This window comes from Meleagris gallopavo, chromosome 14, assembly GCF_000146605.3.
Source record: "Meleagris gallopavo isolate NT-WF06-2002-E0010 breed Aviagen turkey brand Nicholas breeding stock chromosome 14, Turkey_5.1, whole genome shotgun sequence".
NCBI lineage: Eukaryota > Metazoa > Chordata > Aves > Galliformes > Phasianidae > Meleagris > Meleagris gallopavo.
In genome coordinates this window covers 18,830,958-18,851,642 of record NC_015024.2, presented here as the reverse complement: position 1 = coordinate 18,851,642, position 20,685 = coordinate 18,830,958, and the positions used below count along the sequence as shown (strand labels likewise).

General features: G+C 44.6%; 1 protein-coding gene across 1 annotated transcript in view; it reads left to right on the top strand.

Annotated features, from left to right (window-relative positions):
• Positions 1-17,833, top strand: part of RAD18 (RAD18 E3 ubiquitin protein ligase) — a 35,520-nt gene extending 17,687 nt beyond the window's left edge. The window contains exons 9-13 of the mRNA XM_019619982.2: positions 510-644; positions 3,845-4,004; positions 11,063-11,122; positions 14,309-14,431; positions 17,337-17,833. Coding sequence (XP_019475527.1) covers positions 510-644; positions 3,845-4,004; positions 11,063-11,122; positions 14,309-14,431; positions 17,337-17,439 — 581 coding nt within the window. The 3' untranslated portion in view covers positions 17,440-17,833. The remainder of the gene's footprint in view (positions 1-509; positions 645-3,844; positions 4,005-11,062; positions 11,123-14,308; positions 14,432-17,336) is intronic.
• Positions 17,834-20,685: the final 2,852 nt, after the last annotated feature.

Sequence of the window (20,685 nt, the reverse complement as noted above, 5' to 3'; positions counted from 1 at the left end):
GTTTTTGTAAGGTGTTTGTGCATTTAGATTTCCTGAGCAACACAAGTGAAAAATGCCCTCTGAAGGGCTAATTATTCCACTGAGTAGTTCCACTCAGTCTAACTCAGGAGAGAGGTCACGAATGAATGCAGTACTACAGTATCCAGAAGGAGCTTGAAATCTTCATCATGTTACGGCTGCTACAGTGACAATTGCAGTACTTAATGGGTTTAGAAAAACAAACAGAAATGTGGTGATGCTCAGAGGAAACAAACAGTTTTACTCTGCAAAAACTAAGGGGTTTTTTGTGCAACTGTGTTGGCTGCTGGGTAACCCTGAAAGCATAAACTTGTTTGTTAACAGAACATGGAACATTGCAGCGTGGAATTAATTTGCATTTGCTTTAACAAAAAAGTTTTTGGTGTTTTGTGTTTATTTCGTGTTCTTTTCACTTGTTTATGGTATGCCTTAGGAGTTCTGTGGCACGGGTCTGCCTGCTTGTTGTACAGCAATGCACTTCTATGTTTCAGGAAACAAACACAGAAGCGAATTTCAATTTTTAGTGGATCAAGTGAAAAATCGGTGGGAGAAAAGCGGTAAGAGGAAAACAGAAAGCACACAAAAGAAAAAAGAAGGCACTTTCATAGGATTACCAGCAGGCACAGGTTAGTGATGCCTTTTAATGTAATCCCTCTCCACCTCCCTGCCTCCCATGCTGATCAGTGCATTTCCCGGAGAAATGTTCTTTCCTCCCCTTGTTCTTCTCTCACAGTTCTTCTCCCACCGTAAAACAAATGAACACAAAACCCAAACAAACGTAGAAATCAGGCGGATCTTAAAGAGATGGACTGCCATTGATTCTAGTGTGATTCTTAAGCACAACTTGCAGTAAATGTGCAACTTGTTTGATTTTAATGTGACTGCGTACATGTGTACTGTATCAGATGCATGTTTTAACTAGCTGATGTAAATGGAGCCTTAGGTTCTGAGCCACACGTACCAAATCAGTAATGGGCATGTGACAGTAGGCATCATGGAAATGAAGGTGCTTGTGGGTGTCACCTGCATTGCTGTATTGTTAGCGTGATAAGGAGTCAGTGACAGGGAACTGGGGACATGTTTGGATTGGGACAAGTATTTTTCTTTTCCTGAGTTTGAAGGAGTAAAGTACCTCAGCTTCTTTTAGAATGTTTATACAGTACATTGCCTCTCTTTTTAACTTGCTTCGTTTTGTATTCATATCCTTCAGCACAGTGAGAAGTGGGAATGCACAGCTGCAGTCACTCAGTTCTGCAGATATGCTTGGAGTTAGGAGCAGCATCCAGCATATGTTTGTTGTCCTCACTGCCCACAGCCTCAGAGAAGCACCTCCGTGTGCTTTTAACTTGTTCCTTGTCGTTTTGTTCGGTCTCATTTGTTTTATGGTATTGTTTGCTGTGGCAGCATTCAGTTAATCTGTGAATGTGTGATATAGAAAAGCAATCCTTGGCCTAATATTTGTGGAATTGCAGCGTATTCAGGATGCTGAATTTCAAAGAGCATTCCATCGGCCAGAATTGGATGTGCTGATGTCTGTATCCTTGGGAAAATACAGCAGTTCAGCTGGTTGCAGCCCTCGCACGTCCTGCGCTGCCTGAGTTGAGCTGCGTTCATCTTTGGTGTGAGGCTGTCTCCTGTGCTGTCACCTCCAGCAGAGAGTAAAAAGAAATGAAAATATCAGTGAAGTAGTATGAATTCTATCCTTATCATTGCATGCAGATCTTGATGCAGTGTGTAATCTTTTCCATACGAAGGGTGAAAGGTAAGGAATCTCAAGGATGAAGTTTGCCTCGTTTGATGTAACTCACAGCTGTGTCCCTCTTCTACAGCAGAGGCAGAAGCAATGTGCTATTTGATAATGGGATCACAGACTGAAATATGAACTTCTCACTATGATCAGTGGAGAGTTTGGTTCCTGTGAGTTACTTTTTCATTGTGCCCTGAACTGCAGGCTTTGAGAAGCTAAGTGAAGCCATGCAGCTTTCCCAAAAGAGTGCTCGGGTAGAAAATAGCTTGCAAGAGTTGTATCATCCTGTATCATGTTGACTTAAGTAGATGATGCCCCCTCATCTGGTTCTGACAAATCTTTAAGATACTCGTTACCCTTCTTGTGTACTCTGTAGTCTTTAAAATTTTGCATGCAAGCAATCCTTGAAATTAGTTTCTCATTTTGTGCTGGACAGATATACCTAGTTGGCTGCTTATAAGCCACCAAGAAAAGAACTTAGGGGTGAAGGAACATAAGGCTAAGGCCTTTTCTTCCTCTGTGTTTGTTATTAACAGCACGTACCTTTTTATTAAATGGGAGATTGCAACATTGAAAGAAAGAAAACCAGCACTGGTTTGATGACTTGCCATTTGAAAACATTACTTCTAAGAAGAGCAAAGGCTTTGTATGCATTCCTCACCCACTTATTTGGAGTCTGGAAGGGATAGATGGTAGATCCTGGAACTATGCAGAATTAAAACATTCTTTTTAAAACCTTAATATCTCCCATTGCCCTTAACTGTAGTATTGATGGATGTACCTTATATCTCTATCAAAATCTTGCTTTGTTGTAATGACTTTAATCATCCCTTCCTATTCACATGATCTTGTTTTACATCTTTAAACTTAAAAAAAAAAAAAAAATCCAGTCTGTTTTTATAACTGATAAGTGTAGGATTTTGCACTGCCTAGCAGAAGCACCGTAAGAAATTGATAAATACTTTGATGTATCTATTTTGAGCTGTATTATTGTACTGGGCCTTTATTTTTAATCTCCTGATGTCAGTAACGCTGCATTAGACAGCTGACTCACTGTAATCTGCTGGTTGTTTTCAACTGACAGAAATATGCTCCTAACAATTAAATATGCCCTTTAGCACAGGGGAAAGGCAAACCCTGGCTGATTTCATAGATTGTGTAGCTTTTCCACATTGTTGCTATAGTTCTGTTTGGCTCTGTCAGAACACTTTGCAGAGGTACAGAAGTGGAAGTGGTTTGAGTAGGAATATCACTTAGGTGGTGTGGGTGCAGAGAACACCTCTGAACTGCCTTAATGAGAATTATTAATGAGATAAGTCTCAGTATGGCTTTAATATCCCTCCCAACCTCCTGGTTAAATAATTTGTTTGAAAGAACTTGTGGGCAGAACGTAAAAGCAAGTTTTCTTTTTGCATCACACTTCCTAGTCTATATTTACTACGTATGCAGAGAGGTAGGAGGCATGTCTTGAGAGGACTGTTCATCTTCTAATAGATAAAAATATTTGATAGGAAAATAATAGAATGGCTTCACAATTTGTTTATGTTGTCTAGAAATGTTCTTTCCTATAAAGATAAATGGAAATACCAATGATCTAGACTGACATTTCATCTTTCTTGCATGCATAAGGAAATAAATCATTATGTTTCTTTTATTGAAAACAAGCCTATTATCTTGATCTGTGAAACTATGTAGCTATCAAGATGTCTTGTGCAATGAGCAGAGTGAATTGGTTGCAAGGACCAGAGAACAGGGCTGTCTCGTTAAGTGTTTGCTAATTTCTGAAATGTGACAAATAACCTTACCCTTTATTTCTCTCCTTGTTCATATTTGAAATCCATAACAAGGGAATATTTGTGTTTCAGGCTCTGGTTCCTAGAGGTGGTTTGTTGCTGTTGGTGATAGGTTCTTTTTCTGCCACAGTTTAAAAAAAAAAAATAAAATTAAACCTTTGAATCTGTGAGAGTTTTTGAAGAGAGTGGGAATGAGGCATCAGTGTTCAGATGCTTAAAACCTGTTGTTTTTCTTAGAATCTCTTCAGACAGCAAAAAAATTAAGCAATGTTATTTTTCTTGATAGGGGAAGATCCTGAAGAGCATCACTCAGCTGCAGTCCTTGGAGAAGCCCAGGTACTCGAACCAGGAGCTCCTGATGGCACACGAAGTGACCCTCGTTCCCCAGAGGAAGGCCAGGGCTCGGGCTCTCTTGCATTCTCAGAGTCATCTGGATCATCGAGCAGGTCAGCACAGGAGAGTCTGTTCTCACTACTTTGTACTCTGTTGGAGCAAACAGGAGAAACTTTGGCACGAGTACTGGGCCATTTGTATTTATACTCCATATCATAGAATGGGCTGTGTTGGAAAGGCCCTTAATGATCATCTAGTTCCAACCTTCCTGCCAACCACCAGACCAGGCTGCCCAGAGCCGTGGAAGGTGATCCTGGTTACTCATTCCTTCTCTTCCATGTTTCTGGCTGCTCGGTTGCTTGAGGGATGCAGCTGAAATGCATTCAGATTCGCTTGATAGAGGCACTGTAGTGGAAATGTTCCTTTTTGTACAGAAAAGTGAGTGAAATGGCCGTGGGACCAGGAGAATGTTTGATGTTTCTCTCTTACTGCATTGTCTTCCCTTTTGTTTGAGGATTTATTTGAAGAGGTTCAAAAATTGATATAGCCTAAATCTTTTAATGGTTCTTTGAGCCAAGTATTGCTCTGAGAAATAGAATTTAAATGACCCATTACTTGCAGGCAGGGATAGAATGTCACTGAACCTTGAAGTCCTGACATCCATTTACTTTTCTTTCTTAATTCATTTAGTTTTGCTTACTGAAATGGCTTTATTTGGTCACAGGAAATGAAGGATCAAGGAAGGTTTTATAAATGTGAAGCTTTAAGTTTTTGGTTCTTCAGCGCTGGTGTTATTGAGAAGACTCAGCTGTTATTAAGATCTATCTTCAAAAACTATGTAGAAGAGTTTGTGTCTGTTGAAAACACGTGCTTGATAGATCACAATTTGCTAGGTACCGCTCTGTCGATTGGTAAAGATGACTAATGCTGAGATAAACATCTCTTTCAGTACTGGGTGCTGTAGGCCCAGCTTCCAGGGGAAAAGGGGAAGTAGTTGAAAGATGGGATAACTGTTTTTTGGTACATGCCCTGGCCTGCACCTTGTTTGGTGCACCGGAGAACAGAGCCCTGTGCTGGCAGGACTGGCACCCCCAGAGCATCTCCATGTCTGTGCTGTTTGGGTGCAGCAGCTTCCTGGAGCTGCTCCACGCAGGGCCTGTTCTGAAGGATGGCTCAGCTGGGAGGAGCAACTTCTGGGCCCCTGCTTGGAAGGAAGGATCTGGCTGCGGTGCTCCGTCCCACAGGCTGGTTTCGTGTGCTGAAACCTCAACTTTGCAATTGGCAGCTTTGGCACTGGCTGTTGTGCTGCTGATGGGAGCTGTGTGGTGGCTGGGGCCGTGCTGTGGTTGTGTAGCAGCAGTGGATGGGAACCTGGGCAGAAGCTCTCCAGTCCAGGTGTCACGTTGGGCACACGTGCAAATGGTACGTGGTGCTGCTTCCTTCCCACTGGGTCTGCGAGGCAGCTGCCCTAGGGCTCTGATGATTTCAGTTGCACAAAATAAATGCCTTTTGCTTGATCCTAGCCAGAATTTGAATGAGATGTTCCCATTCTTCTGTTTCACTCTCTCTTTTTTTTTTTCTTTCTTTCTTCTTGCCTGCAAGCTCACCTTTTAGCATTAAGGACCCTAGAAAATCTAGAATTTTCATTTGACAGAGTAAGAAAGTATTCCTTTCATTAGCTCATCCAAGGAGTCATTAAATCTGCTCCACTGCCAACCTGGTATATAAATGATATCCTGAGTGACCCTCCTGTGCCTTTGGCATCACAGTTACATTTTAGTTCTTTACCTTTCTCTGTCTGCAGACTTATGTTTATTATTCTCAAGTCTGGATGGGAGTGTGTTGAAGAGACTGTTTGCTGCAGGGTATCAGTGTGCCACTGCTACTGATGGTTTGAATGTGCTTCCATGAAGCAAGTTGGCAGATTTTGCTGGAAAGTGCACATCTGTCTGCGTCATGTCTGGCTCAGAACAAAGCTGTTTATTCCTTCTTTTCATGTAGTCGCTCTCTCCAAATTAAGTATTTCCATAGATTTCTTGACTCAAACACAGAATCTCACAGCTGTGAAGACCATTCAGTATGCCTCAGATACTTGGACCTCTTTGAAAAAACAAATGTAAGCCAACAAACACACTTACTAGCTCTTTGTGGCTTATTCTTTGCTTCAACTCCTATGGCACAGAATTGCTTTTTCAGAATCTCTCTGGGACTTTTTCTTTGCTTTCCTACTTTGTGCATACTCTCTGGTTTGTATGTGTGATGTGTTTATATTTGTTTAAGTTTAGTGCAGTTTGCATAACCTTAGAAGTTAGCTTCTGTTTTGGTCAAGAAGTTCACTGCAGTAGTGCTGTGCTTTTGTTTATTTTTCCTTTCTTTTCTGCATTAAACTCAGCTGACTGGCTGCTGGGCTCTGTAGTGTGCCTGACCATCGTGGACTGTAGGTGCTCATCCTTTATAACGTGGCATCTTTTTTTTTTTTAGTATACATTTGGCTGAAAAAGAGACGAAAATAGCAGCGATGAGGCAGAAAAGCCTGGCTGGATGCTGTGTGATGCGTGGCCGCTGCTGTTTGGCTGCAGCGTGCTCCTTGGGCCAGGCTCATCCTTCTTGCACTGCTTTGCCTGTGGCTCCGAGCAGCAGCTCTGGGAGCAATGTGCCTTTTGGCTGCACTGTGTGTGTTGGGCTGTGCCTCGCACCCACGCAGTGCTGTTGACATCACGCAGCTCCATTTTAATTAGTAGCATTAGGTCATGATTTTCAGAGGTCGTGGAAAAACAGTCGTATAAACTGCATGAAAGAAAGATGTGTTGTGTCAGTCTCTGGCTGCCATGGAGTTAATGTTCTGTGAGGTGCAGTGAAAACAAAAGAAGAATGATTTAGAGTGGGGGTGGTCTGTAGCATTGTAGCATTGTGCTTTTCCATCAAGATATGATTTACTGAGACTTGCATTTTCTTTCTGATAATGAGAGGATATCCTTTGACAAGGGGGAACTTATTTCACATTGAAATGTCAAAACTTGAAATATATTTGGGAGTCCAAATCTGCGTGCTGTACTTTTAGGCACAGAGAGAGCCCTTTTCTATGGAGGCCTGATGCTGTGATACATTAAAAGAAAATTTGGATTTTGAGCAGTGTATGGAACACAGCCAAGCAGTCACAAAGGCAGAGAGCTGACATCGTTGTTCTATTAATGACACTGCAGTTGACTTGGTGATTTCTACCTCCTCCTCACAAGAACTTCTGCCCCTTTTCAATCCAATACCAATAGTTAAAGTTCTGCTTTGTACAACCAAGGGAGCAGTCAGGCCATATAATGTATCTACGCCTGTAGTAATCTTGCCAGTGCTGATGTTATGCAGAAGTCACTGCTCTACGTGAGGACAGGAGAACTCCATGCCTGCTGGAGAAAAGGTACCAACCAGACATGGGGGTGGGAGCATCGATCCGAACGTGTTTGGTCTTTTCAGAAATTGATGATCCCACCAATGAAGCAAAACGCTCGTAATAGATAAACAGCAGAACAAAGCACTGACTTTTAAAGGATATTTTTTCAAAGCTGTGAAGTCATACATAAAGCTTTCATGGAACTTTAGTTCTCCATATAAATAGTCTCACTGCGTTCTTTTACTTTCTGGGAGTGAAGCCAAGCTTTACGCAAGAGTTTAAACAATAGAAAAATTATAAAAGAAACTAGGTGGGACAGTGATAAGCCAGTTAATGAACCACACAGAGGAAATATTTTATTAAAAGTACTCTATAAAACTGAGATAACATTCAGTCGTTCAAACAAATTATTTCACTTTAAAACTGCTGTTAGAAGAGAGCATCAGTTCTTAGGAGCAGAGTGGAGGACTCTCAGCACAGACAATCTATCTTTGGCCTCGTCTAACGATGTTATATTGTACAGTGAAACAGGGTGATTTAATTTTGAAACACTGACTGAAAAGCGCTGTACCTGCAGCGTGTGTAAATCTGTGCCTCTGGGATACACAGAGCTACTGCAGCTCTGCCAGCTGAGCTCCTTGCCCAAGTCGGGGCTCGTTTGCAGTAAGTGGGGCTGCTTGGCACTGCGCCTGGCAGCTGTTGATCAGGATGAAGGTCTGTGATTATCCGGTCACTTGCTTTGGCCTTAGGTGCTTTGCAGTAGTTGAGCTTTAGTTCATCAGCTGGAGAAGGCACAGCGTGCAGACTGGAGGGTGCTGGATGGCAGCATCCCCTGCAGACCTCTCACAGCCGTGGCTTTGTCAGAGCTGGCAGCGCAGGGCGGCTGGGAGAGCTGTGGGGGGGCCTTGCTGGCACTGCAGGCTGGGGTGAGCAGGATGCTGTCCTGGGGCTGCTCGTCTCTGGCACGAGGCAGTGTGTGAGAACTGTTTTCAGTGGGGGAAAGTCTTTTTTTCAATTCTGTAGTTCGGTTTTGAGTTAATCTTGTGCTGCTGTGGGCCAGAGAAGGTGAACATCAAGTGTTAGATGGGAGCATTTTATCTTTGATTTTTTTTTTGTCCTCAAATGTGAGTCCGTTGTGTAAGGATGCTGCTGCTGCTTCTCTGTTAATTCATACCTTTGTTCCAACAATTGTGAGCTGTAATGTATGGGCACAGAGCTGCAAGGGCTGTGGGTGCAGTCCTGGGGAGACAAAGGGGACGGCTGCTGGCCTCTGGTTTGTGCAGGGTGTGGTGCCTGCATAGCGTAGGTGTCAGACATCAGACACAGCTGTGGATTGGACACCTTTGAGTCCTGGAAACAGATGTGAGGGTACCAGCACTCTGCATTGCCTTGGCTGCCTGACACGCTGCACACTACAGCTGTTTGTCACAGGCAGGCTGGAGTTTGGAATGGGAGCAGGAAGCAGGGCAGGAAGGTAGAGAAAAATATTTCTCCTCGCTCCTTGTGGCTGGGCATTCACCTTCAAACAGAGCTGGCGACATGAGAGAGCCTGCAGTTGGTGCCAACAGCGAGAACCGCTCCATGCGCGTGCTGGCAGCAGGGCAGGACAGACTGATGGAAGGGTTCTGCTTGCTGAGCAGCCAAGAGGGAACTTAATCTGCCATAAAGCAGAGACGTTTGCTCCTTTCATTTTTAGAATGAGACATGTTATCCACACTTGTCAGCTTTCTTCTCTCTATTTTAAAGTGGTGTGTTTATCTTTAAAAGGCAAAACCAAACCAAAACCTCACTAACAAAGGGAGAGCAGGAGTGAAATCCAGCTGATGATCAAGGAGGGAGCAGTTCACTCGTTACTGCCTGTAAGTGCCCCGAGGAAGCTGACCCTCAGCATGCAGTGGGTGCTGCAGCCAAACCCTTCGTGTCTGCCGGCTGGGAAGCCAGAAGCATCTGAAGAAATGAGCAAAACTGTCTGCTGAATTCTGTTTGGCCTCACTGAGTTAAAATCCGTAAAAGCAGCACGCAGAACGAGGTTGCTGTTTCTTTTCAATTTCATTCATTTTCTTCAGTTTGAGTGCAGGTTGTTCAACAATAAGGAGATATTGGAAGCTTTCTGTGAGAGAAAGCAAAATTACTTAAAAACTTGAACTCAGTTGGTCAGCATTCCTTTTGATTTAATATTCAGCGTCTCAATAAAGAGCTGGAAAATGTTTTTTGTAATTGTTTTGCAGCTATCCATTTAGAGTTGTTTTTCCTCCCCACACGTGGAAAATGGTACGAAGCACGGAGTCACTGCAGCTCAGTGCCAGGAGATGGCTCGATCTTTGTTCAAGGAGCTGATGTTTAGCACAGACTAGATGTGGGGAACTGTCTTAGTGAGTGACGGCCTTGGAATGAGGGACGCGTTTGAAGAAATGCTGGAAAAAAAGGGCAGTTTGGTCACAGCTGGGAAACTCAGCCCCGCAGGCTGCCTGTGGGCGCTCAGGTGTGATGTCCTCCATCACTCAGTACAATGGAAGTGCAGGAGTTGAGCTGGTTTGTGGGGGGCTCAGACCACTCTTGTGTTGATTGCCCGTTCTCTTACACAGGCACGTTCTGAGGTGGTCAGTAACTCCAGTACGTCTTGTGCATGGTTTTAAAACAGTTTGGTAGGCGTAAACTTTGAAATATGCATGCAAATTATGAACTTGCATTATTGTGCTGAGTGCTAGCCAAATCTTTTCACTTATATTGTTTTGCTTGTGACAAACAGTTGATTAATGATAGTAAGAATATATTTTTCAGGGCAATAAAGTACACGGTGTTCAGTCGTCAAACCTGTTCTTTTTCTATTTTAGGGAGCCAAACGCTAAAATCTCCCTGCTTCTTTTAGTGTAACTGGAGCATCAGGGCAGGATTCAGAAGTATGATAACTCATTCCCTAGGCATCCGGCTTGTGTGCCGAAGATGAATTCTTGACAGAGTGCAAATTTTGGGAGTAAAAAATAAACCTGCTAGACTTCTCAATTTCCCCTGTCACCATCATTTTTAGTGTGCTTTCCTGTGTTTTTCCTTTGAGTATTTCATGTCATCTTCAGTAGTGCAGTAAGAAATCCCTGGGCATGCTGGGGTTCCCTGATGTTCCCTCCAAGCACCCAGGTGTGGTGCTGGGATTTGGGCTGCTCTCACTCCTCCAGTTGCTGTGTGTGCTGGGATTGGTAATTGGTGCAGGGATGAAACGTTGTTCCCTATAAATGCAGTCACTGCTTTTAGTTTGAGTTGCCTTTATCTCCAAATTAAAGCTGCTCTGTTGAGTAATGCTTGTAATTAGATAAATTTATTCAGCAGTTCATAAAAATTCCTGGGGAACCACAGATGAGTTTCTAAAATTGCACACACAACTTCAAAATCCATTTTGTTTTGGAATAATGTGCTCCATATGGCAGCAGTGCTTTGTGTATTTTCCCTTTTTTGAACTCCTCTGTGCTGTGCTCTGTGCCAGTGGTATTTTTCTCCTATCCATGGTGCTGCAGTCACTGTGCTGCTCATTTGGCCCTGAAGAGGAATGGGAGGTGGGGGGAGACCGACTGGGAAAGAGAGAAGAAACCCTGCCCACGGATAGGGGTTGCACACCATTTCTTCATTTCCTCAAAGAAAGGAACCTTCTGGGCTTTGGTGGAAATTTCCCATTGCTGTGTGTAAGGTCTGTCTCATTTACAAGTTCTGCTGCCAGAATTAATCGTTTTGTTTACAGACCTTTGGTGTGAGCATTGTTAAAATAATTGACGTGTGTTTTGCTTTTCCCTTCAGCTCCAGTTCAGATATCTTGAGAGATCTGGAAGCTGAGATTTGTTTGGTGTCCTCTGACAGGTAGGTAGAAATAGACAGGTGGAAAAATACTTGAGGCTGATTTCAAGTCTCTTCTGCTTTCCTGAATCCTACACATTTTCTGCAAGAGAGGCAAATGCTATTAAAACATCAGGCTCAGTGAGAACAGTTATTGGAGGCAAAACTTCTACAGTGTTGTTGGTTTGCTGGAAAATAATGCGTGGATGCTCCTAGAATCCCCAGATGAGTGGCTGAAAAGCGTTGTTCCAAAGCCTACATTGAGTATGGATGTATACTTAAACAAAAAAACCAACAAAACAAACACAGACTAATTTTTCTATTTTATTTTTATTTTTAAGGGGAAAACAAGAGACTAAGTACAGTAGAAAATTAATGTTAGGTTGTTGCCAGTGCTCACCTGTATCTCTGTGTCTAGTTGAACATCCTGGAATTGCAGCGTTTGCTTTGGTTGACTTCTGTTAGGAGAGAGAAGAGCACATTCTTGTTTCTAGAATCTTAATGTCTTCTTTTCAAAGAACAAAAATCCCCTTCTGTTATTGGCAAGATTTAAAGTTTGTGTCTGTGCAAGGTGTTCTGTAAAGAAATGCTGCAAAACCATCCGATGATTCCTGAAGTAACGCAGTGAAATACGTGAAGGTGGAGAGCAAATGTTGGACTATCTGGGGATGCTGAAGGTGTGCAGGTAGAGTGAGATTTATAGTAGTGCAGTGTTGCATCAACTGAAAAGCTTTATAGGTATCGTACAAAGAAACAGGAATGAAGACTGACTGCATCTGTGTCTTCTTGCACGGGTTCATTAGTCCAAGAAGAAATAGGAATGTCAAGTGTGGAGCTGGATTCCCTAATGGGGTGTTCCTCTTTAGCAGTACTGGATGTTAATGTTAGTTATGATATATATCCAGAGCAAGAATAATTTGTTACTTCAATAATTTCCTTCACTCAGTTCACTTTCGGTTGTTTTATTTGCGTGGTACCAAGGTTTGGCCAGGTTGGTAAGTGCACAAGAATATTAATTAAGTCAGGTCTATGCATTTCATTACAGCTATATTGTTCTTCATTGCAGGATTGTGTCCTGCTGGTTGAGCAGGGGAGAGCTTTGCTTTGCAAGCTTAGTACCTGTGAAGGCATAGGCCAGCACAAAAACATTTCATAACCAGCACGGATTTTTGGTTTGGGGGCTGATCATCTCTCTCTGTTTTTGTTATGGCTGATGATTGGGTATGTGCAAAACAAGTGATGTCAAAAGCTGAAACTTCCATGTATTTTAGTACATAAGATAATCAACATTATGCTTTGGAGTTAATTTAGGATGGTCTGTATTTGGCTTAGGTTTAAATGTCAATTTCTTAGTGCAGAGAACACTTCTAAATAGTCCTGCGTTCAGTCTTTTACATCCTTTTATATCTGTAATTCCAAATGACGTTATTTGGTATTTGGGCACGAGGGCTGAAAGCATTGCTGTGTGCAGCCCTAGAGGATCTCACTTTTGAGATGGGCACTCTGCTGAGGACAGGTCTAGCTATGAAATTCAGTGGGGCTTCTCAGGACAAGGCTATGCAGAAGAGTCTCTGTTCAGAGGTGGATGTGATGAGGGAGAATACGTTTGTCTATACTAACAATACAAATCCAAGTTATTGCTCTTCTGCAGGATTTCTTTGTTAACTGAAATGGAGAAAATAGTTCTTCATGAGCATTACTTCTTTTGCCAAATGTGATTTTTCAGTACTTTTAAAACTGTCGACTGTTTCATGTTTTTCACAGATGGGATTCAGAAGATTTAGGATCTCTTGTATGTCTGGAAGGGTTAAGCTCAAGTTGGAGCTCCAGGGGAAGCAGTCTGCAGGGGCTGCTCAGCAGTCAGAGTGCGGTCACTGGTTCTGGTTGACTGTGGCTGAGGAATGTGTTCCTGGGGGCAGGGAAGCAGAGCACTGCAGTGGGGCAGGGAGCAGCTGTGTGTGGTGCCAGCTGCACTGTGGGCTGCTTTGGTGAGCTACAGGTTTCTTATGGTTTTACAATACAAGTCTCTAAAAGAGAATTTGATGCTATTTAAAAAAAAAAAAAGCTTCAAACTTTCAAACTTGTGCGAATGCTTTATTCTCCCTAAGCAGGTGAGAAAATGGCAGCAGTGCTGTGGTGCGTTTGGATCTCAGCATCTGTGCCTTGTTTCCCAAAGCAGCCTTCCCACTGCTTAGCGTTGGGCTGAGGTTGGTCAGAGCAGAGCTGCTCTGCCTGTAGCACATCTCAGGGTGTTGGAACAGTTCTGAACTGCAGCGTGCTGTGCCTTTTAGAGGCAGTGATCTGCTGAGCATCTTAATTTCCATGATAGATCTAATAAAGAAGCAATAAATATTCATATTCTGCATTTAGAGTGGATTGTCTATTTTATGAAGCGCTTAATGAAAATTGAGACATTACTTAAATTCCCTGGAGTCATCTTTCATCTCTGCTAATTGTCTTATTTTGACACAAAGAGATTAGACAGTAATACTCAAAAAATAAACCCGAGTATTTTTCTATGGCATACTTGCCATTTGTTTGTGACAATGCACAGATGGAGCAGATTAGGGATATTTTAATGGCAATTTGCAGCATATTTTTAGCAAAACACCATTCCATTCCTGAAACTAACTTAAGCACGATTTAAGCATTCTCTGAGCTCTCAAAGTTTTTTTCTTTGCTTTTCATATCCTCTCTTAAGTAACAAATCCACTTGCTGTGGTATAATGCTATTGGGACTACATAAATTCATTTTACTCTATCTGATGAAATTGAGGCAGCATTTCAGGCTCTCAGTAACCTCTTGGTGACCATTTAATGAAAGCCTTATGGTTCTGTGATGTGTATGGCAAGTAGTGTGCGAGTGCTGAGCCGCAGGGATTGCTCAGCTCTGCGGGCAGCATCGGATCTGAAGGCCTAAAACTGAGTGTGGGTTTGATGAAAGGCTTCTGTGGAGACACCATTCACACCTTAGCAAAGTTCTAGAGAGCTGCTAGTGAGATTTCAGGGAGTAAGCTGCTGGATGTATTTCCTATAGGAGTGCGCTGTGAAGTAAAGAAAAGGATAAAAGGATGATGGTCTTTAATTGTGCATAGTTGCAGTAAAACATCCTGCCTACCTCACAATGTACTTCAGTGTTCTGAGAAACAAGCTCACCTCATTCTAAAAGAAAGGATGGGGGCTTTCCTGTTTCTTCTCCCTCCGTCTCAGGTGTTGGATGCCAGAGTTGGAGCTCTGTCCTTGCCCAAGCCAACCGCATTACAAAGTGAACCAGCGGGTATGGGAAGGGAGCTGCCTTTCCCAAGGACCGAAATGTGCACACTGCTGTGGAAGGTCAGCCATGCTTGCTTTGTTCTTTCACTATTGGTGGCACTGCGCCACGTGGCCAGCAGATCAAAGCCGAAGAGTACAAAAATGTTCTGATCTATTGAAGTGAACGTAAACCAAAGGAGTGGCTGGCAGCCCTGGTCCCAGCACAGCGGGCAGTGCCCTGCCTGGGGTGGAGGCGTCCTGTTGGAACGAGTGCCTGCTCAGCTTAAGAGGGCCTGCGGCCTGTGTCTGCTGCTGTGTTCCTTCACCCAGGCCTGGCCCTGCGGCGCGAGCACTGCAGGCACATCCCTGCTGTGCCCTCTGCCTCCTGCTCCCACGCTGGCTCACGTACCCGAGCCTTGCCTGCTTTTCCATCAGCCACACTCCTCATTGGTCTGCGCTGGCGGTCACGATGGTTTTGCAGAGCTACTGGCAGACAAATGGTCTTCGGTTCTAGTTCAGAAATGGTGTGGAAGGCTTTAATCCTTCAGATATAGACTCGGTTTCTGATGAAGCAAGCGTCTTTGTGCAGGTATGTGTTAGTAGCAGGGCCATAGACGCCTGAATTGCATGTGACCTGCTGTGGGGTGCAGTTACGTATCTGAACTCATCTGTTCCCTTCAGGTTTTCGCTGGTACCCAGGGTTATACAAATGTCAATGGCTTTGCAGATTCATGGCTTGAGGAGCATTTAATAATGTACTGACAGAGACCCCGTGTGCAGAAATTGCCTTATTAAACAAAACCTCTAGGCAACGATTGCTTGTTTACCAGGGTATCTTTGGATGACGTTGTCTTTCTTTCCAGTTTCAGTGCTGTTTCCATGCAGTGATTGCACTGCAGTGCTTTCTCAGCAATGCTACTTGTTCTGTATGCAGAGGTGTATGTTGGCAGTTGAGTTGGAAACAGGTTTTAGAGGCCCCACGTTTCACCCAGCCCTGTACTGACCCTGGATCCCATCTGCTGACAAGTGAAGCTGTAGCTTAGAAAGCGTTATTCTTGGCTTATTTTGTGTCTGCAGGGTTTGGAAGGCTGACTGTGGAAGAGTGTAGCGCTGGGTGCTGCAGCAAGTCGCAGAGCTGTTGTGTGGCATTGCTTCGTGTTGCTTGGTGTTCTCAGGGCTCCAGCATTCTGTTCTTCAAAACTTGCAGAATCGTGGCTCCTGTGAGCAGTGCCAGCTGAGACAAAGGGTGCTGTGTGTGCAGCTGGTTGCAGTCAGTTGGTCTGGGGTGGTTTCTGTGACCAATGCCATCTCTGGTGTAGTGCTAGCTCTAGGTTACTGTAAGTCACCTTGTCAACTTCTGTTGTTATTTTTCTGAGTTTTCTTGGTGGGTTTTTATTTGAATTTACATAGAAAATAACTAATCGCTCACTTAATTCAATGCTAACTTTCAGTGTTTGTAACCTATCTGAAGTTCAGCGAAACAAAGATAGAAAACATGAGGTTTCCTTATAAAACAAAACCTGGACAAGGAAGACGCAGAAGTGATGTCTGTTGGGTTATGTGAGAGTGGTGACATCCTTCCATGTGTAGGCACTTTATGTGAGTAAAAACCAAAACCCGTTGTTTTCAACAGCTGTAGGCTTAACTGTAATTATTTTGTTATTGGATGTTTGGTGTTGAAGACACGGGAGATTCTACAGAGGGTTTATCATAGCCTTCGGGGATGTTAGGACATGCTCTGTGATAGTATTGTCCGGATGTAGTGGGTAAATGAAGCTCGGGCTCGTTGTGGAGCCTATAATCTGAGGCACACAAAGTCAGTGAAGAAAATGGAAAGCGATACCAAGAGGCTTGAAGGATAATTGAGTAGCAAATCAAATGAGCAATCATACTAGAAAGTCATATTGCTTGGCTGCCTGTGCAGCTGTGCTGCTGTCAGAGCTGCTCGCTATCAGAGCAGGCAGGGAGTCGTCTCATCGGCTCCGCTGTGAGCTGCAGTGCTGCGTGCTTTGTGGCTGGGCAGGAGGAACCGTGGGGAGCTGCTAGAGGCTCTGGGATGCGCGTTGTTCCTGCTGATGTGTGTGTGTGTACATCTTGCTGTGCCAGCAGGGAAAGGACTTCAGCTCTTGAGTTTCTTAGAATCACAAGGTTGGAAAGGACCTCCAAGATCACCTGGTTTAACCATCCTCCTATCACCATTACTACCCACTAAGCTACGAAACCGTATCTCATAGCACCTCATCCAGACTCTTATCCAGATTTCATCTTGTTTTCAGTTGTGAATTTCCTGTTTAAGCCAAATGAATGGTCCTCATAGGGTAGATTCATCCTAGCAAATGGTTTTTAAAAAGATGTGTTTATGAGGAATGTTTAATTAGTAATGGCTACTGACGGGCAAGAGCAGTATCTTTCACGTCAACTCTGTGTGGTGTTCCAAGCTCAAAGCAGGTTGATGGAAATGAGCTGCATAATTTAAATAAGGATAGCTTAACTTTTTTCCCTTTAAAATTAACTGTAACTGAAATGAAAACACTTTGAGCTTCCAGTGCAACGTTCCTTGTCCATAATGAGAAGAGCCTCAGGTGAAGGGTTGCAGCTGGAAGGTGGAGCCCCACGTGTTGTCCTGGTGGGACAGCCACCCCACAGCTGCTCTCCCCATGACTGTTCCATGCACACCTTGCTGATGGCATGTGAGTGTGCCAGCACTGGAGGCTGTGGGTGAAGAACTGGGAAGGCCGTTACTCCTTCTGCTCAGATCTGTTCCAGGACAGACGTGGGCGGTGCTGGAGATATCTGTGCACATGGGGTTTGTGGGTACTGCTACCCTCAGACACGGAGATGGAGCGTGTTTCTGTTCATGCCCCGGTGGGATTGTGTGCTGGGGGTGCTGTGCACCCAGTGCCTGCTGTGCCTTTGTACAACCTTCAGCATCTGCCTGTTCAGAGCACCTTGGAAACCATATTTTCCACTTTTTTTTTTTTCCCAGCAACTGCCTTCTGGACCTGAGAACTAGCAAGAGGAAGACGTGCCAGTCCTGGCTGCCAGGAGGGGATCGACTGCTTCCTAGGAGCAAGAGGAAGAAGAGCTGATGCTGTGGGCTTAGTCTTAAGCCTTCTGCACTACCTGAGAAGTGCTTCTTAGGCTTCTCCTGCTTCCAGTGTATCAGGGTACTTTATTCTTGCATAACTGCTATTCAGGCTGCCTTAAAATAACCAAGTGAGTGCGCAGGCACTTCTGTTTGCCCCATAACTGTAATCCTGCTGGGGGTGCAGGGTGAGCCCTCCTGCAGCCAAGCGGTGGTTCTGTGTGGCACTGCAGCCCTGCCCTGCCCACATGTGCAGGCCCTGCAGTGTGGGCTTTGCAGGCTGTGGCTGCATGGAAACTCTTCCCTCTTTGAGCACCACACTAGAAGGGCAATAAATTTGTTTGATTTGATGTAATTTGGTTTTCTGCTAGTGAAATAAACTGTAAACTCAAACTGCAGAAATGTGCTGGTTTTGAATACATCCTTGGAAACTTGTTCATTAGCAGGTGTTGCTGTTTCAGCTTTGTGTGTTATGGCTGAAAGAAACTGGAAAGTTTGGGGGCATTGAGTGTTCTGGCCTTAAATATGCAGCTGGGAGCAGGCACTGTGCTTCTGGAAGTACTCCACGTAGTGTGGAAGCGAGAGGTGATTTGGTTTGGAAGAACTGTCTGTGGCAAGTGGGGGGTAGTGCCTCTGTGGGATGGAGGAGATGCAGAGGGAAAAATAGGAAGCAGATTTTTTTTGTTTGGCTGGCTGTCAGTAAGACCATGCCTTCTGAAAGAGGGCAAATATTGACTTATGCTTTTAGGTCCACCTTTAAGTCACAGTAATCAACGATGAACAGAAAAATACTGTGTGCCAGTAGAAAATACTTTGCCAGAGAAGAGTAGGAATGTATGTAATGGTCAGTGTCAGACTCACTGCAGCAGGTCAGCTTCCATCCACTGCTGTACGTCCCAGGTCTTTATCGTTATGGTTTGATTGTATTTGAGTTAATAGTAATTCATTTTCTTGGTGATGTTCATTGTCATGCACAAAACATCCTCAAAAAACTCTTGTGAGTAACGTTGGGACACACTGAGCTGTGGCACTGAGGAGAGCTGTGAACACTCCTCTGGCAGGAGGTGAAGGGCTGTGCCTCTTGGCCTGTGTTCTGCAGAGCTGTGCTGATGTGGAGCTCTGCTTCTGCTGCAGTGTAAGTGCATCATGGCTCAGGATGAGTCAAACCCACCTTTCCCGGTTAGCACTGGTGCAGGGTGGGTGCTTGAGGTTATAGCATCACTCTTGGTTTTAGGTGCAGTGACAATCTGAGCAGTTGGGCTGCAGTGCTGCCCATCTGCTGAGCCCAGCTGTGGCAGTGCAGTCTGAGTGCTGTGTGCTGCACAAGGACTGCAACTCCGCTGAGTCAGCAGGGAAACAGCCCTGGTGGAGCTTTCCTCATTAATACCTGCGTGATTGTATCGATAGCTGAGGCTTTTTGTTGGCTTTGAAGCCAGATGCTGCTTGTGGAGTTGAATCTGTAGTTGATGGCAATAAATCCTGACTTGAGAGGAAAATACACTTCCATTTCCAGAGGGGATAAATAGTCTAATTCATTAAGTGAGTAGGGGCTGGAGAGTACTCAGAAAAATCAATACAGAAGGTGAGTGAGGCAGGGCGAGGTGCCAGGCACTGTGCTTGCCTTTCTGTTCTGCTGGGAGCAGGGGGCTGGCATGGGATGCTGGGCAGTACTGCAGGGCCAGCTGTGTGCAACCAACCCCCGATTGCATTAAAGCCCTGCATGAGCCCTGCTTCTGCAAGTGGGTGCTGCTCTGCATGGTCACTGCCAGCACTGCAGTGCGTGTCCCCTTGTGTGAGAGGAATGTGGAGAAGAACCGCGTCCTTCTGAAGATGAACACCCTGAGCGTGGCACAAGCTGAAGCTTTGGGAATTTGTCTTCCTTCCACAGTCCTCTGTTCAAACACAGTCCCTCCAAGCAGGAAAGCAGAGCGTGATCCTCCTCAGCTGAGTTTCTGAGGACTCCTTCCTACTTGCCCATGGGGAGGCACGAGGCTTTGTAACAGTTCTTACGTCTTTGGAAATGTTCCAAATATAAACAGCTCTGTTGATGTTTGCAGTGAACCAAACCGTGGCCTGGTGTCTTACATCTGCAGCAGGCTTTCCCCAAGAGCCATTTTAAGTTGAAATAAAACCCAGATTTTTATTTCTTAAGTGCATCCCATTCATCCTTTGCAAATACAGTCCTCAACTGTTTATTTTTTTATATTGATTGTGTCCTTTAAAGCAAGGGTTGCTTGCGTTGTCAGTGTCAGCTACTGTCCCACCTGGCCACTGCCCTGGGAGGGGCTCAGCTGCTGCCTATCAGGTGTGTCCCTCCCATCACACACCTCGCTCTCCCTTTCCAGCTCAGAAAGCAGCCCAGGAGATGACAGCCTGCTTTGGGGTGTGGGGGAGAGGCTGCTTTGGGAGCACTGGCACTGGGATTTTTTGTGCTGCTCAGTAGGAAATAGATTCCTGCCTCCTTCCAAGGCAGCTCAGAAGGTGCCCCTCAAGAAAAGCAAGGCCCCTTTGCCTGAAGCTCCCTTCAGGAGCCCAGGACCTTTTCCACTGGATGCAGGACGCAGAGCTGAGTCCTGCTGGGCATTCTCTGCATCCTTCATTAGGCCACAGTTTGACCATTGCTCATTTCAAAAGTTCAAACTCTTAGTGAATAACTGTACCACTGGTAAAGCTGCTAAAAGAGCTTTGCACAAAATTGTGTGAAGGTAAATTCATGGAGAAAGCAAAACTGCAAGGCAGAGCATCACCAGGAAGGTTTTCAGAAGGAAAATTTCATTTTTGGCGAAAGCAGTAGTTCAGCCATAGCTGCAGCTGGGTACTACAAAGGTCTCCTGCACAGAGCACCTGATGCACTCTGACAATAAACCAACCCATCACTTCTCTGTGAGCAATACTACTTACAGGCATGGTTGGAATGTGAGCTCAAATGAGTTCCTAATTGGCAATTGCTTTCCTCGTTTATCCTGTGATCTCTGCTACCATGTCTGTGTGTGCTGGCTGCAGATGAGCATTTGTATAAAGTTCCTCTTTGCCCAAGGTAATAAATCATAATAAATCACTGTTGCAGATCTTTGCTAAGGCGGATCTGTGCTGCAGCTGTGCACACCTCTGGCTGCACTCTGCTGGCACTGCAGTCGGTCCCATGGGGCACTGCCTTGTGCGGCACTGTGCGTGGTGGGCTGAGGCTGCAGGGTGTCAGTGCTGGGCTCTGCAGAGCTTGGGAGCAGAAATATTTACACTATCCTGCAGC